Here is a 14,722-nt window from a genome sequence, read left to right as displayed (position 1 = left end):
GGGTGCGAAGCCTCCCGGGCGCGAGGTGCCCGCCCCTCTCCGCGTCGGTATTGGCTCCTGGCTGGAAGGATGGAGGCGCCCCTGGTCCCAGGTGCCCGCCCTCTCGGGGCTCAGGTGCCTGCCCCCCTCGGCCTCGGTCCTTCGCGTTGGGGGGCAGCCTCCGCGCCGGGGCTTCTCTCTCGACGGTGGCGGGGTGGGGGGTGTGCCAACACCCCGGGACGAGGACCTCAGCTTGGGGGGGGAGTCACCCTTCCCAGGACCGAGGCCAGCCTCCGCATCCGTCCTCACTGCTCCCCGGAGCGCAGCCTCCCCTGGGTCTCAGGTTCCAGCTGTCCGTCCGTATCGGATGGGAGCCTCTCGGGAGAGGAGTGGAGGAGAAACTCCTCGTTAGTTGGAGCCTTTGCCGAAGTTTGCACCTCTGTAGTCTGCAGCTCTTCCCTCTCGTAGCGAGGAGCGCCCTGGGTGGCTCAAGCCTCGCATCCCGCTGCACCGGGCGCCTGCCTTTTGGGGGGGTCTGGCTTTCCCCCACCTGGGGTGCAGGACCGTCCTCAGTGTGGCCCACGTCTGGCCTGAGCTCTCACACTTCTTGGATCGTGGTGTCTGCCCCTGGCTTTGCAGCCTTGGACTCCCCTGCATCCTGACTCTCCGACCTGGGTGTGGGCCTCTCCCGGTGATGTCAGGGCCACTGTGGTCTTGCTGCTGGGGGCTGCTGGGCTCCCCTGGCGCTCAGGTGCTTGGTGAAGGCTTCGTGGTGAAGGACACTAAGCCCCCACGCTGTCCATGTTAGTGAGCTCCCACTGCGGGCAGCGCCAGCCCCTCTTTCTGAGCAGTCCCTGCCTCTCAGTGCAGGGCGGCCACCCACCCCGGGGTGAGCTCTCCTGCCCTTTTGGTGAGGGCTTTAGATGTCTCCCCTCACTCCTTTCACCTCTGCCTGTGAGGCTCCTTTGCCTTCACACCAGCCTCCGCCTTCACACCAGCCTCCTCCTTTAGGGTGTCATCTCTCCAGGGACCAAGAAGCCCACTGCCCTTGATACTTGCATCAGATCCCACACTGTAGGTTTGTTGTCTTCCCATCTGCCCTCACACTGGGTGTCACAGTTGGAGAACAAGGGTTTCGCTTTCCTGCCCCGCTGCTGGTACTCCATGGGAGCAGGAAGCTTCCTAGACCCGGGTTCCTGTACTGCGAGGTGGGGGCTCTTCCCTCTGGGGCTGTGCCTTCTCTCCAGGGTAAGGACCCTTTCTTGGTGTTGCCTCTCCCAGGGATAAGGTTCTTGCCATCCTTGGTATTGGTACGGCTGCTCTTCTGGACTTGAGGTGTCCACGCCTCTGCGTGTGTCCCCACCGTAAGGCTGAGGATTCCTCTCGGATGCAGGTGCCCCCGGCTAATGCTTCCAAAACCCCCTCTTGATTTTTCACTGTATGGGGTGAGGCATAGTTGCCTGGCTGTGTGGACGTAAGATACCTGAGTCTCAAGCGGGAGACTCTACTGTAGACCCCGTCCCTGGGACCAGAGACTTCTCTGGTGTAGACTTTCCGAAGTAGGAGTTTCCAGCCCCCCACCCTTGGCAGGGGCATCTCAGTGGAGATGCCTCCCTCCACCCCAGGCCCTAACGCATCCCCTCCTAGAGTCTCAGAGCCTCTGTGTGGCCATGTCAGCAGCCACCCGGGTTAAGGATCACCCTTCAACGTCAGTTCGCAGAGCTCCTTGCTACAGAGGCAGAAGCTCTCCCAGATCAAAGGCGCCTCATGACAAAGACCGCTGTGTGGGCACATGACAGCCCTCAAGGTTAAGGACCGCCCGGTATTCGTTCCCCAGGACTAAGCCTCCTGCCTCTCCCTCCTCGAGTCTTTGTGTGGTGGTATCATCTTCCCTGAGGTGAAGTTTGGGGGGCTCTTCTTTACTGGTTTTGGCCCTCATTTAGGCGTGTTGGCTCCTGTGAGGCTGGTGTCCTGCTCACCCCACCCCTTGTGGGTCCCTGCCTTATGGGATGTGTGTTCCTCTTGGGTAAGTCTCCTCCTGGGCCAAGGTTCCCAGATTCCTCAGTGCTCTTGGAGAGCTTTTGGTGCCGGAGCGCAGGTTCTTCACGCCTGGAAGTGGACCTTCAAGCACCACCTTCCTTGGAGGATCTTGGTGGATGCCCCACTGACTACAGCAAATGGGGCTCTTTCTTCTCTGGCAGCGTCTCTGCTTCAGGACTCAAGCTCCAGCTTCCCTTCTCTCTGGTCCTTTGCTGGGGGGACCAGAGGTACAGACACCCTCATGATATAGGAATTTTCTTAGGGGGGAAGGTGTTGTTTCCACTGTGACTAAGGCTCCAGCCTCTCTAGGGGACAAGTACCCTGGGCCTGTGGCACTTGCCCCTTCTCTGTGGAGGAGCTGCCTCCTCACTGGGTCTCAGCTGTAGCCGACGTCGATGTCACGCTGTGCTGTCTGAAACACCACCTTCCTAGGCCAGGGCTCTTGTTCCCTCCAGCTGGCTGCTGACCCTCCAGCACTTCCTTCTCTGGCTGCCACAGAGCGGTCTCCTCTCTGAGGCTGTTCTTCCTCTGTGCTAGGGTTCCAGTCCTTTCCGTGTGGAGGCGCAGGGAGCGTAGCACCTCCCTAAGGTGTTGATTGCCTTGTTTAGGGGTGAAGACCATGAGACCTCTTCTCTCTCTGGGCCGGAGCGCCTGCCCGTGACCCTCTGTTGGGTTCCTGGGATGGAAAGAGGGAGCGTAAGCTCTCGTTTCACATTCTTATTCCCCCTATGCAGTAAGAGGCTTTTCTGTGTTGGGGTGTTGGACTTTGGTGAGGATCCCTGCACACCTCAGGGTTGGTGTCTGGGCCTTGCCTTGTGTAAGCTCCCTGGATCAAAGGGACTTGCCCCTCCTCAGTCAGAATCCCCACTGTGGCACTTTCTCCTGGGTCCTTTTGTTGTTGCTTTGCCTTCCTGGAGATTCCCCAGCTGTGGCATGTTAGCTGACTCGGGGCGGGGGTGCTGCCTTTTGCTTTAGGTTGGGCCTTTTACTGAGGAGATTTAAGTCCCCTCAAGTGTAAGGTAGCACCCTACCTTTGACCACCCAGAATGGGTCCCGGCAGTGTTGGGAAAGTTCTGCCTGGGGTTAGGGCACCAGCCCTGTCCTCTATGGGCTTCTTGTTCTAAAGCACACCCGTCCTATATGGTTGCTGCTAGTCACATGTGGTGATTAGTAACTAGTTAAAAATGAAAAATTCGGTTCCTCCGTTACACTTGCCATATTTCAGATGTTCAGTGGCCAACAGATGAGCATGAATCGAGTGTTCCCAGCACTGCAGAGTTCTGTTGGACGGCACTGTTTGCCAGACGTTCCCTTCCTTGTGGGTGAGGACCCTCTTGGTGTGACTCCCCCGTGTTGAGGTTCTCAGTCCTCAGTACGGGGCTGTTTCTGTCTGTACAGTGAGTGGCTACTCCCGGGTGTCCCGCCCTGCACAAGGAGAGCGGGAGCGGCCCCTGGATCTCAGGGAACGGTGCTTTTCCTTATAGGCCCTCCCTGGAGGGGAAGAGGGCAATCTCCACTGGTATCTCAGAAGTCTTCCTAGCATAAGCCTCTCTCCCCAGGGCGCCCTGGTCTCGCTGTCAGGCCCTAAGGTGTGTCTTCCCTTGGACTCAAGCTCCTTGGTACTCCCTTTTGACCTCAGTCTTCTCTGGGTTCCATGTAACTTCCTTTAAAATAAAGACGCTCCTCTCTTTAAGTTTTGGGTTCCTGCCCTGATGGTGCATGTTTCCCTGAGTCTAAATTCCCAATCCGCTTGATATGGGATTCCTTCGTGTGTGCAGATTGGCTCCCCACAGCTGTGGTACCTTTGCACCCTCTTATCTTAGTAAGATTTCTGTTTTCTCCCAGGTCTCTCTTGGGTGCTGCCTTCTGTCCCCAAATCTCTAACCTTCTTGGTGTCAGTTTCTTTGGGTTAGGAGTGTTATTTCGTTTTGGTTTAAGGATCCTGCTCTGGAATAAATTTCTTGGTGGTTTAAGTCCCTTCTGCTTGGCATTCAGCCCTGTCTGTATGAGTGGGTTCAGCTCTTCATAGTTTTCGGCATCTCTGCTCGTCATTTTCCCCCACCCCCAGTCTTTCTTCTCTCACCTACAGCTTACACACACACACACAACACACACGCACACGCCCTTCTCTGTGAGCTGCCAGTTTCGCTTGTCTGCTGGCTTGTCTGAGGGATGACCTCTTCTAGCCACCTCTGTACCCAGCCCCTCCGAGTAGGAAGTGTGATCTGCAGGGCTAATGCCTTCATCCCAGTCATCAGCTGTGTGCAGCATGACTTTGTCCTGCTCTGAAAAATCTTTTTGAGTGTAATCTGGGGAGAAGGGACTCCATGCTACAGGAATTTTCCACTTCCTGAGTCAGAGGCACACAAAAAAGTATGTAACTTTTCTTGTTTCAACAAACTTATGGGGTCCTCTGTTGTCCAGACACTACGCTGGGCAGTCAAGTGAGCATCAGGAGAACTGGGACTGGTCTCTTGTCAGATAGCAAATGCTTCTTTCCTTTACCAGTCCCACCTACCTCACTATGCTGACAAGGTCCACGTCTCTGGGTTTTTACCAGCCAGAGAATACGTGTTAATTCTTCTCCAATCTCTCCTAGCAGCGTCAGTCTCCAAGAGAGTATGAAGAGAGTGCGTCTGTAGGGCAGGGAAGATGGCGGACAAGCGCAAACTCCAAGGTACTAGACTGACTTCCTACTGCACCTGTAGCCACGTGCTCCCTCTTCTGAGGACTGCTCTTTAGATACCTGCCGCCTGGGCAGGATTCTCACAGCCTTCTTCCTCCCTGGCCAGGTGAGATTGATCGCTGCCTCAAGAAGGTGTCCGAGGGCGTGGAGCAGTTTGAAGATATTTGGCAGAAGGTACAGAGGCTGAGACCTTAATCATCTGGGTCTTCAGAGAGGAGGGCACAGGAAGAAGGCTCAGGAGCTCTGGGTGGTGACCAGGGGGAGGGGCTACATATTGCAGATGCTGAGGACCTAAGAGAATCGGCTCTAAGACTCATTGGGGGTAGGGGTTGGGGGGTCCTCGAGTCCCCAGCATAAGGAAGACTCACTGGAGTGGGTACTGGGACATCCCCTCCCACACTGACTTCTGAATTCCCTCCATCCCTCAGCTCCACAATGCAGCCAACGCGAACCAGAAAGAAAAGTATGAGGCTGACCTAAAGAAGGAGATTAAGAAGCTACAAGTGAGGGGGCTGGGGGCCTGGACGCCTGTGTCCTGAGGGTTGAGGGAACTGGGAGAGTGGACTGCTGGGTCCCAGGGAGAAGGAGCTGTGGGGCCCCAGTTCCCGGGTCCTGAGGTCTGACTTTCTTGCTTTTCCCATCTGCAGCGGCTGAGGGACCAGATCAAGACATGGGTAGCGTCCAACGAGATCAAGGACAAGAGGCAGCTTATAGACAACCGCAAGCTCATTGAGACGGTAGGAGCCTAGAGCCTGAGTCCTAGAGAGGTGGGAAGGTCACCAGATTCTTGAGATCTCAAGGGGCGGAGGCAGCGCGGCCAGACCGCAGAGTTCCTCAAGAGAAGTAAGGTTTCTGCACCTAAGGGAGGGGAAGAGGCAGCGGACTTGGAGCTCAGAAAGTAGGGTCATGACGCTCAGGTCTGAGTGTCTGCTGGCCCTTAGTCAGCTCCTTTCCCGCCTTTGAGAGCCCCCTGCCGACTGCACTCTCTACAGCAAATGGAACGGTTCAAAGTTGTGGAACGAGAGACCAAAACCAAAGCTTACAGTAAGGAGGGCCTGGGCCTGGCCCAGAAGGTAGATCCTGCCCAGAAGGAGAAGGAAGAGGTTGGCCAGTGGCTCACGGTGAGTTGGGGTGGAGAAGAGGAGGTGAACTCTGAGGATCCTGAGCCCTGGGTGTAGGCGGGAACCCTGGCCGATGGCTTTCCTCTTCCTCTCCCCCGCTAGAATACCATCGACACGCTCAACATGCAGGTGGACCAGTTTGAGAGTGAGGTGGAGTCACTGTCAGTGCAGACACGCAAGAAGAAGGGCGACAAGGATGTGAGTGAGGAAGACCCCACGCCTTTGGGATGGGGATGGGCATGGGGATGGGCTGGCCAGCAGGAGGCCAGTCATTTAGGCTCCTGGGAGTTGGGGCCTGGATTCCTCAGGCGGACAGGGCCAGCAGCCGGGATTAGGGATTTGAGAGACAGGATCGGGAGGGCTTAGCAGCTGCCTAGGTGGGGCAGGGAGGAGGTCAGACAGAATCTCAGGGTCCCCTGGGTGTCTGGGTAGACAGTGGGGCCTTCGTGAAGGGGAACGATTTGGGGGAAGGTGAATGCAGGTTGAGCTTGAGCCACAGAGTAAGTGTGAGACCTGAAGGACACCCCTGGCAAGAGGCCTCCTGGCACCCAGAGGACGCTGGTCCTAGGGAGAGCACAGTGGGCAGAGACAAGCAGAACATGGAGAAGGCAGAGAACTGGGCCTGAAGGAAGAGAGGAATCTGGGACGAAGCTGGATATTGGGGTCCCAGGTTCTAAAACCTGGGATTGTGGGGTATGAGTTCAGAGGGATACAAACTGTATGGAGTTGTTGAAACCAGAAACACAGGGAGGGGAGAGCCGGGTCCTCAGGGAAGCTGTGGGTGGGAAAGGGTCAGGAAGTGGAAGATGACAGGGTTGAGTGTCAGATTCTGAGGGGTTTGGGAACCAGGGGCTTTTGGGGAGATGATGGGTCCTCGAACAGAGCAGGGATTTGGAACCGAGACTAAGATGTTCAGTCCGAAAGGGGCCTTGAGAGGAGGGCAGGAGCGAGGCTTATGGATCTTTGCTCCCTCTGGGATAAATGGGTGGGGTTGGGGGGTCCTAGTGATGACAGATACCATCACGATTCTAAACAGCAAGCTCCTCACAAATGGGGGTTATCATTGTTACTGCTGGAGCAAGCTGGAGGGTATCCGTCTGCCAGAGGCGGTCAGTGGTGGGCGGGCTCAGTTGAGAAATCAGGTGAAGTGCAGATGGAGGCCAAGTCATGGGATGGCACAAGGACCTCTGGGGTTGTTTAGAGATTTCCAAGGACTCCTGGAGCCAGAAAGGTGTGGGAAGAGGAGGGAGCAGAGCAGTGGGATCCCAAGATGTCAAGCCCTGTGGTCCCCACGGGGCTCAGAGGGGGGGTGGACCCCGTACTGCGCCACCCCAGACGGGGCTGGTGTGGAGGCTTTGGGTCTCCACAGGGGTCAGGGACTGAGGACAGGTTCTGTGGGGGCAGGAGGGGCCAAGCAGGTGGTCTGCAGCCCCTGAGCCTGGCCCTGGGCTCGCCAGCAGAAGCAGGACCGGATCGAGGGCTTGAAGCGGCACATCGAGAAGCACCGCTACCACGTGCGCATGCTAGAGACCATCCTGCGCATGCTGGACAATGACTCCATCCTCGTTGATGCCATCCGCAAGATCAAGGACGACGTTGAGTACTATGTCGACTCATCCCAGGACCCCGACTTCGAGGAGAACGAGTTTCTCTACGATGACCTGGACCTCGAGGACATTCGTGAGGCCCTGGGGCTGATCGTGGCACGGGAAGTGAGGGCCCAGAGTGGGCTATGTGAGCCAGCTAAGCATGCCCTTCTTCTGCCCCCACAGCACAGGCGCTGGTCGCCACCTCCCCCCCCAGCCACAGCCACATGGAGGATGAGATCTTCAACCAGTCCAGCAGCACACCCACCTCGACCACCTCCAGCTCTCCCATCCCGCCCAGCCCCGCCAACTGTACCACGGTGAGGCCCCACGGGGCACTAGTACCTTGTGTTTCCAGCAGGGCTGGACTGGAGGAGGCAAATCTGGGCCACTCCAAAGTGGCTAGGGGAGAGTAACTGAGGAAACACAGATCTAGGTATCCGGGGTCTAGGCTCTTGGAGCACACCCTAAGATCTTACATCTGGGTCCCTAAAGAACATAAAGAGTAATAGGGTGTATCCTGGGCCAGTTTAGGTCCTGGATCTGGGAGGTGGGAGGGGCCGGTGCCTGGGCTGCCTGAGGAGGCTGGGTAGCTGGCCACCTTGGGCAGGGATCCAAGGGTTGGATTCCCTGTGGAGAGCAGGTTCCCAGATCCTTAAGAGGCTGGTGGGTCAGTGCTGGCTCCCAGAAAACAAGAACATTGGAGAGCCTGAATTGAGGTGGTTTCTCCAGGCAGATTAGGGACAGCTGTTTGACCAGCTCTGGGGCTGCAGTGGCAGTCAGTTGGGCCCAGGGCCCGGGACATTCAGAGACTGGCGGTTCTCTGTCAGACCCCCAGAGGTCACACAGGTTTCTGTTCTGCCTCTCCTACCTCAGGAAAACTCTGAAGATGATAAGAAGAGGGGACGTTCCACAGACAGTGAAGTCAGCCAGGTGGGTGTGAGTCTGGAATGGATGGGCATGTTGGGCAATATCCCAAAGGCATATTGAGGCCTGAGTGCTGGCCACTGTGCTGGGCTGGTGGACACAGGTGGGTCAGAAATCAGTGCTGCCCTGAGGGCAGGTGGGCAGGGCAACTGGACAGGTGACTGGGGCTGTGGTCAAGGGGGTGGCACAGGTCACCCCCGGCCTGGTGCCAGGCAGGCAGGAGATGCTGCTGTGGAGCGCCCTGGGCTTGAGAGTCAGCTGAGTTTGCCTGGCAGGGAGAGGCGGCAGCCAGTAACAAGGGGAAGTTGTGACAGAAAGCTTGGAAGTGTGGAGAGATGGCTGGCCAGGTGTGCGGGGCCAGGGGTCCAGCTGTGAGCACAGGGAGCGGGACTCTCAGGCTGAGGGGCTCAGGCTTTGTGGACCTGAGTGGCCTCCAGAGCCAAACAAGCCTAGGAAGTGACGGGGCCTTTGCTGTGCTGATAACACACACTCCAAGTTTCCGAGAGGAGATGGTGGCGGGCAGTGCTTCTCCAACTCCTTTAACAGCGCCCAGGACAGGAGCCTGCTTTCGGAAGTGCTGCTACAGAAGAATGTTAGGCAGGAGCAGCGTGGGCCTGAGGCCCCTCTGTGGGCTAACGGGATGGATGGTTTCCAGGGGACACCCTGAGTGAGCACTGAGGGGGCTGGCGTGGAGACTAAGACGACCCGCAGGTAGTAGGGAGGGCGGGCAGCAGGGAGCAGGGCCAGGAGGTGATGAGGAGAGACACTGAGGCAGGTACTCCAGGGGCCAGGCTGGGCTCTGCCACCTTCCCAGGCTCCCACTGCCAAGCAGCGATCCCAGGAGAGAAGTGGTTAGTCAGTCCTGTTGGGCTCTTGGTAAGCGCAGGGAGCCTGTGGGGTGGCTGGAAAGAAGTTCAGGAGGTGGTTAGGCTCGGCAGCCTGAGTGCTGTCGGCAGCTGCCTGCAGTGGGGATACCATGAGCACATTTACCCTCCCACCAATTTCTGGAGTGCTGGTAACTTACAGTCCTGTGAGTAGTTTCTGTGACCCTTCAGGTGACGTTCAGAATTACTATCCAATTTCCAGCTGTTTTTCTTTCTACTCTTGGACATTAAGCTGCTCTAGCTAATCTCATATTCAGGACATTTAGATGTTTCCCACTAGTCCCCTGGCTTCCAACAGATGGATCTTCTCTGGCTGACAACCTAAGTTGTGGTCAGATCCCTGTGGGGGTGTCCGTGGGGCAGTGTCCAGGCAGGACTTGGGAAGCTGGGCAGGCTGGAAATCAGTGTGTGTTTTAAGCATGAAGGTGACTGAAGCCATGAGGGTGAGTAAGGTCACCCAGGTTCCCAGGAGGGCGGGAGCAGTTGGGGGCAGCGAGGCCAGAGAGGAGGCTGCTGGGACGAAAATGGAGCCTCAGGTGGGGGCGGTGAGGGAGACCAGCTGGCCCACTGGGTCCTGATCCTCTGCTCTCTCCCACCTGCAGTCTCCAGCCAAAAACGGCTCCAAGGCCGTCCACAGCAACCAGCACCCTCAGTCCCCAGCTGTGCCGCCCACCTACCCCTCCGGCCCCCCGCCTGCTGCCTCTGCCTTGAGCACCACTCCTGGCAACAATGGGGTCCCCGCCCCAGCAGCACCCCCAAGTGCCCTGGGCCCCAAGGCCAGTCCAGCTCCCAGCCACAACTCGGGTACCCCTGCCCCCTATGCCCAGGCTGTGGCCCCACCAGCTACCAGTGGGCCCAGCACGACCCAGCCCCGGCCCCCCAGCGTCCAGCCTGGCGGAGGCGGCGGCGGCGGAGGTGGAGGGAGCAGCAGCAATAGTAACAGCAGTGCCGGTGGAGGGGCTGGCAAGCAGAATGGCGCCACCAGTGAGTGGGGAGGCAGCGGGGTGGGCATGGGCGGGGCTGGGCAGCCGCCGGCAGCCCTTCCCATTTTATTCTTTGTTCCCAGGTTACAGCTCAGTTGTGGCAGACAGCCCGGCAGAGGTGGCTTTGAGCAGCAGTGGGGGCAACAATGCCAGCAGCCAGGCCCTGGGCCCCCCTTCCGGCCCCCACAACCCACCTCCCAGCACCTCGTGAGTGTCTCGGCCATCGGCAGGGTTGGGATGGCAGCCTTTTGGGACAGAGAGCCGCTGCTGCCTCACCCCTGCATCAGTGGGTTCTGGGACCCCCGCCCTTGCTGCTGGGAATGTCCGAGCACTGTCCTCCACCTCTGTCGGGTGTTAACAGCCCCACTTCTTTCCAGCACGGAAACTACATCAGCCTCCCTGCTTTGCCCTTCAGAACATTCTAAAATATGTTCTCATCTAAGTGGAAGTTTTCTCAAGAGCCCCATACCCTCTCCTCCCCATTTCTGTGACCTGCCCAAGGCTACCTGACTGCCACCGCAGGGTCACTGTTCCACTTTTCCAAGTGAATTGTCCCAAAGTCCTCCTTCCTCTGCAGCCACTCCTCCAAATCTTAGCTCAGACCGTTCCACTGTGTCTGCCTGTTTCCCAAAGACTGCCCCAAGAAAGATCAGTGCGCACAAAGGAAAGGCCTGCTTCCTGGCTCCCTCACCCCAGCTCCAGCTGGCCTGCCCAAGAGGGAATGGGCTCTGTGTCCACCTGCCCAAGGCAGCTGGTTTTGATCAGCCTGTGGCCTGGTGGAGCACCCGAGAAGCCTCACCTCCACCCCCGCAGCTCTGCTCTACTGATGAGAAACCATTCCAAAGATTGGGTTCTGCCTGTGTTTGCCCAGAGCCACTTTGTCCCATCTGTCTACCCTCAGCCGCCCCTCTCAGATCCCATCTGATATGTGCAGTCTCCCCTCCCTCCAGCCAGGCCTCTCTGCCCATCCCACCCTCAGGGACCCTCCTCTCAACCCCTCTCTTCCATGCTCTCCAGGAAGGAACCCAGTGCGGCAGCCCCAACAGGGGCTGGGGGTGTGGCCCCAGGCTCAGGGAACAACTCAGGGGGACCCAGCCTCCTGGTGCCACTGCCTGTGAATCCTCCCAGCTCCCCAACGCCCAGCTTCAGTGATGCCAAGGCAGCCGGTGCCCTGCTCAATGGGCCTCCACAGTTCAGCACCGCCCCGGAAATCAAGGTGGGCTCCTAGGACATCCCCCGAGCCTCTGTGTCCTGCCTCTGCTGTTCCTTTCCTCCAGGTCACTAGCTGCGCCCCCTGCCCCCACCCCCTTTCTGGATCACACTCTCTCTCTCTCTAGCTTTCTGTCCCCTTCTCACACTTGCTGCTTCTGCAGGTCTTTCTGTACCACTCTCCCTGTGACCTTGATCTCTGGGGCTCTCACACCTCCCCTCTTGTTCCCTCCAGAGCTGTGTTGCTGTGGGTCTCTTCCTTTTTCTTGGTTCTACTTGTTGCTTGCTGTCTCTGGGTCTCCATCCTCATCCCCACCCAGGCCCTCAGTTTCTGTCCCCGTTGGTCCTCACAAGGCATACCAGTCTCTCGAGTTCACATGACCCATTACTTAGCTCACTACCCTCCTTTTCCTAGCTAAGAAACCATTTCAGTCAAGAAAACACTTGTTGAAGTCCACTGGGGGCCAAGCTTTGTGTTGGGTGAATGCAGCCTGGTTCCTCCCTTTAGGAAGCTTCCCTGCTGGAGCAGCTGCAGGGAAGGTTGTTGTGGGCCCACCAAGGGGCATCTGAGCTGACCTGGGAGACAGGCCCAGGAAGGCTCTGAGAGGGGGTGATGTTTAAGCTGAGACCTGGACCAGGCAGGGGGGCTAATAGCTGCAGGAAGGGCTTCAGGAGGTGCTTTAGGAGGAGCATGCGTCTTTACGAGGCTGGGCAGGATGCAGCAGAGGAGAGAGGTGTCCACTCTGCAGGAGGCAGTGCCACCAGCTGCGGGGCTGAGAGAGTGGGTGTAGCAGGACAGGACGGGGGATCCTGATCATCCAGGCTCAGGAGCTGGGGCTTGGCTTGTGAGCCAGTATCCTGTAGTGCAGCTTCCACGGGGAGGCAGCGTGTGCGCCCAGGCTGTCCGGGTCCAAGTCTTGGCATTGTCCTTTCTGTGCCTTCCCTTCATCTGGGAAATGGCAATAGTCACGATTATACCTACCATATAGGTTTGTTTGGAAGACTAAATCATTCTTAAGTCATTCTTATAAAGCTCTTGGAACAGTTTCTGGCCCAACAGAAGCATTAATTTATTTTTTTTTTTTTGAGATGGAGTCTTACTCTGTCACCGAGGCTGGAGTGCAGTGGTGCCATCTGGCTCGCCGCAAGCTCCGCCTCCCGGGTTCAAGTGATTCTCCTGCCTCGGCCTACTGAGTGGGTGGTGCCCGCCACCACGCCCGGCTAACTTTTGTATTTTTAGTAGAGATGGGGTTTCACCATGTTGGTCAGGTGGGTCTCGAACTCCTAACCTCAGGTGATCCGCCCGCCTCAGCCTCCCGAAGTGCTGCGATTACAGGTGTGAGCCACCGTGCCTGGCCCAAATTTTAGAATTATGGTAGACAAGATATTTATAGTGCATGCATTTTTCTGGAAAAAGGGGAAACAGTAGCTTTGAGATTTTCAAAAGGGGTCCATAGCTTTTAACATCATCACTAACAAAAAGGAATTGCTGCGGTGGTCGGGAACCGTGGCAGGGTTTGGAGTAGAGAAGGAACAACATGACTTCATTAGAAAGGTCCCCCGGGGCTGGTGAGGACAGGATAGAGGGAGGGTGGTCTGGGTAGGAGAGGACAGGCTTGGGCTGCGTGGGGCATGGTGGCGTGACAGGGAAGGGAGCCATCCAGGGTGGGTTAGAAGCAGGACGGATAGCCGGGCGCGGTGGCTCACACCTGTAATCTCAGCTCTTAGGGAGGCAGAGGCGGGAGGATAACTTGAGCTCAGGAGTTTGAGACCTGCCTGGGCAATATAGCAAAACAGGATGGATAAGCCTTGGCGACTGAAGCATCGTGGAGTCCCGCACAGGGCTGGGGTTAGGGACAGCTGCACGTGGCCGGAGGAGATGGAGAAACCAGCCCTGACTTTGGGGAACAGAAGCCTGCTGTAACCTTTGTAATAGGAAACGAGGCTGTGGCTACAGGTCTGGAGACCCAGCCTACCTGTTGCCAGCGAGGAGACTGAAGCCTAGCAGGGCTGGGCTCACCCTGATCCCAGTCACCCCATGCCAGTCAGAGGCAGACAGCTGAGCATGTAGACTCCTGCCTCCTTCAAGACAGGCGGGAGCTCTCCCAGCATGTAGGTGTCCCTAGTGAAGCAGTGTGTACTATTGGCACATCCTTTGACAAAAATGGCAGCACGCTGTACATATTCTGCAGGTTGGCGTTTACTTCTGTAGTATGTCACGGACTCGTGTTTTGAAAATCTCCGTGCGTTATTCCACGGTGCAGAGTCCCACTTACTGGACGTTCCTCTGCTGATGAATGCGTCAGTCGTTTCCAGTTGTTTCCCTACAGTTTGATGCTTTTACCTGTCATGGGTAGATCATGAGGAGTGGCTCATTGGCCCTCCACAGCCCCCAAGCAGGGCAGGCGAGCGCATCTGGGACCTGTGTCAGGCTGCACTTGCTGCTGCAGCCCAAGTGCTCAGGCCAGGCCTCTCGTTTCCTCCCCAGGCGCCTGAGCCTCTGAGCTCCTTGAAGTCCATGGCGGAACGGGCAGCCATCAGCTCTGGCATTGAGGACCCTGTGCCAACGCTGCACCTGACTGAGCGAGGTGAGGAACCCAGGATGGTGGGGAAGCAGTGGGCCAAAGAGGAGGGGCTGACCCCTGACCCATCCTCACTACTGAGGGGCCGGACCCCCACCTCTCCCCACAGACATCATCCTGAGCAGCACATCAGCACCTCCGGCCTCAGCTCAGCCACCGCTGCAGCTGTCAGAGGTGAACATACCGCTGTCGCTGGGTGTCTGTCCGCTGGGCCCTGTGCCCCTCACCAAGGAGCAGCTCTACCAGCAGGCCATGGAAGAGGCCGCCTGGCACCACATGCCCCACCCCTCTGACTCTGAGCGTATCCGGTGAGGGCCACAGGGAAGGGGGGTGGGCTGGGGCTCAAGTCTTAGCAAGGAGGCAGTGGCTGAACCTGTGAGGCTGTGGGTAGAGCGCCAGGCCCGACTTGGGCTCTCCACTGAAGGTCAGCACCGCCCCGGGTCTTTCTGTACCATCTCCCCCGTGGGGATGCAGTTCTGAGCACCCTTTTGATCAGGGCAGGACTAGTAGGCAGCTGGCACTGACCTTCCTGTTGCTCCCGCAGGCAGTACCTCCCCCGGAACCCCTGTCCGACGCCCCCCTACCACCACCAGATGCCACCCCCACACTCGGACACGGTGGAGTTCTACCAGCGCCTGTCGACCGAGACACTCTTCTTCATCTTCTACTATCTGGAGGTACAGCAGGGCCCCCGGGGCAGCCTCGGGCCCCCCGGCTTCGCCGCC

General features: G+C 57.8%; 2 protein-coding genes across 3 annotated transcripts in view; one reads left to right on the top strand and one right to left on the bottom strand.

Annotated features, from left to right (window-relative positions):
- Positions 1 to 14,722, bottom strand: part of LOC105504899 (leukocyte immunoglobulin-like receptor subfamily B member 3) — a 141,738-nt gene that overhangs the window by 52,608 nt on the left and 74,408 nt on the right. Inside the window, exon 7 of one of the 2 annotated variants that reach the window (XM_011932543.1) lies at positions 4,706 to 4,721. The exons of the other annotated variant lie outside the window; for it this stretch is intronic. Within the exon in view, the coding sequence (XP_011787933.1) occupies positions 4,706 to 4,721 (16 nt within the window). The remainder of the gene's footprint in view (positions 1 to 4,705; positions 4,722 to 14,722) is intronic. 2 annotated transcript variants of the gene reach the window in all.
- Positions 4,588 to 14,722, top strand: part of CNOT3 (CCR4-NOT transcription complex, subunit 3) — a 12,950-nt gene continuing 2,815 nt past the window's right edge. Inside the window, exons 1-15 of the mRNA XM_011932520.1 lie at positions 4,588 to 4,696; positions 4,812 to 4,879; positions 5,134 to 5,208; positions 5,353 to 5,442; positions 5,698 to 5,826; positions 5,929 to 6,024; positions 7,287 to 7,506; positions 7,599 to 7,732; positions 8,289 to 8,345; positions 9,826 to 10,207; positions 10,290 to 10,413; positions 11,224 to 11,422; positions 13,904 to 14,003; positions 14,107 to 14,305; positions 14,542 to 14,674. Of these exons, the coding sequence (XP_011787910.1) occupies positions 4,672 to 4,696; positions 4,812 to 4,879; positions 5,134 to 5,208; positions 5,353 to 5,442; positions 5,698 to 5,826; positions 5,929 to 6,024; positions 7,287 to 7,506; positions 7,599 to 7,732; positions 8,289 to 8,345; positions 9,826 to 10,207; positions 10,290 to 10,413; positions 11,224 to 11,422; positions 13,904 to 14,003; positions 14,107 to 14,305; positions 14,542 to 14,674 (2,031 nt within the window). The 5' untranslated portion in view covers positions 4,588 to 4,671. The remainder of the gene's footprint in view (positions 4,697 to 4,811; positions 4,880 to 5,133; positions 5,209 to 5,352; positions 5,443 to 5,697; positions 5,827 to 5,928; positions 6,025 to 7,286; positions 7,507 to 7,598; positions 7,733 to 8,288; positions 8,346 to 9,825; positions 10,208 to 10,289; positions 10,414 to 11,223; positions 11,423 to 13,903; positions 14,004 to 14,106; positions 14,306 to 14,541; positions 14,675 to 14,722) is intronic.

This window comes from Colobus angolensis, unplaced genomic scaffold (genome assembly GCF_000951035.1).
Source record: "Colobus angolensis palliatus isolate OR3802 unplaced genomic scaffold, Cang.pa_1.0 Scaffold96, whole genome shotgun sequence".
NCBI classification, from domain to species: Eukaryota; Metazoa; Chordata; class Mammalia; order Primates; family Cercopithecidae; genus Colobus; species Colobus angolensis.
This window is presented reverse-complemented; position numbering and strand designations above follow the sequence as displayed.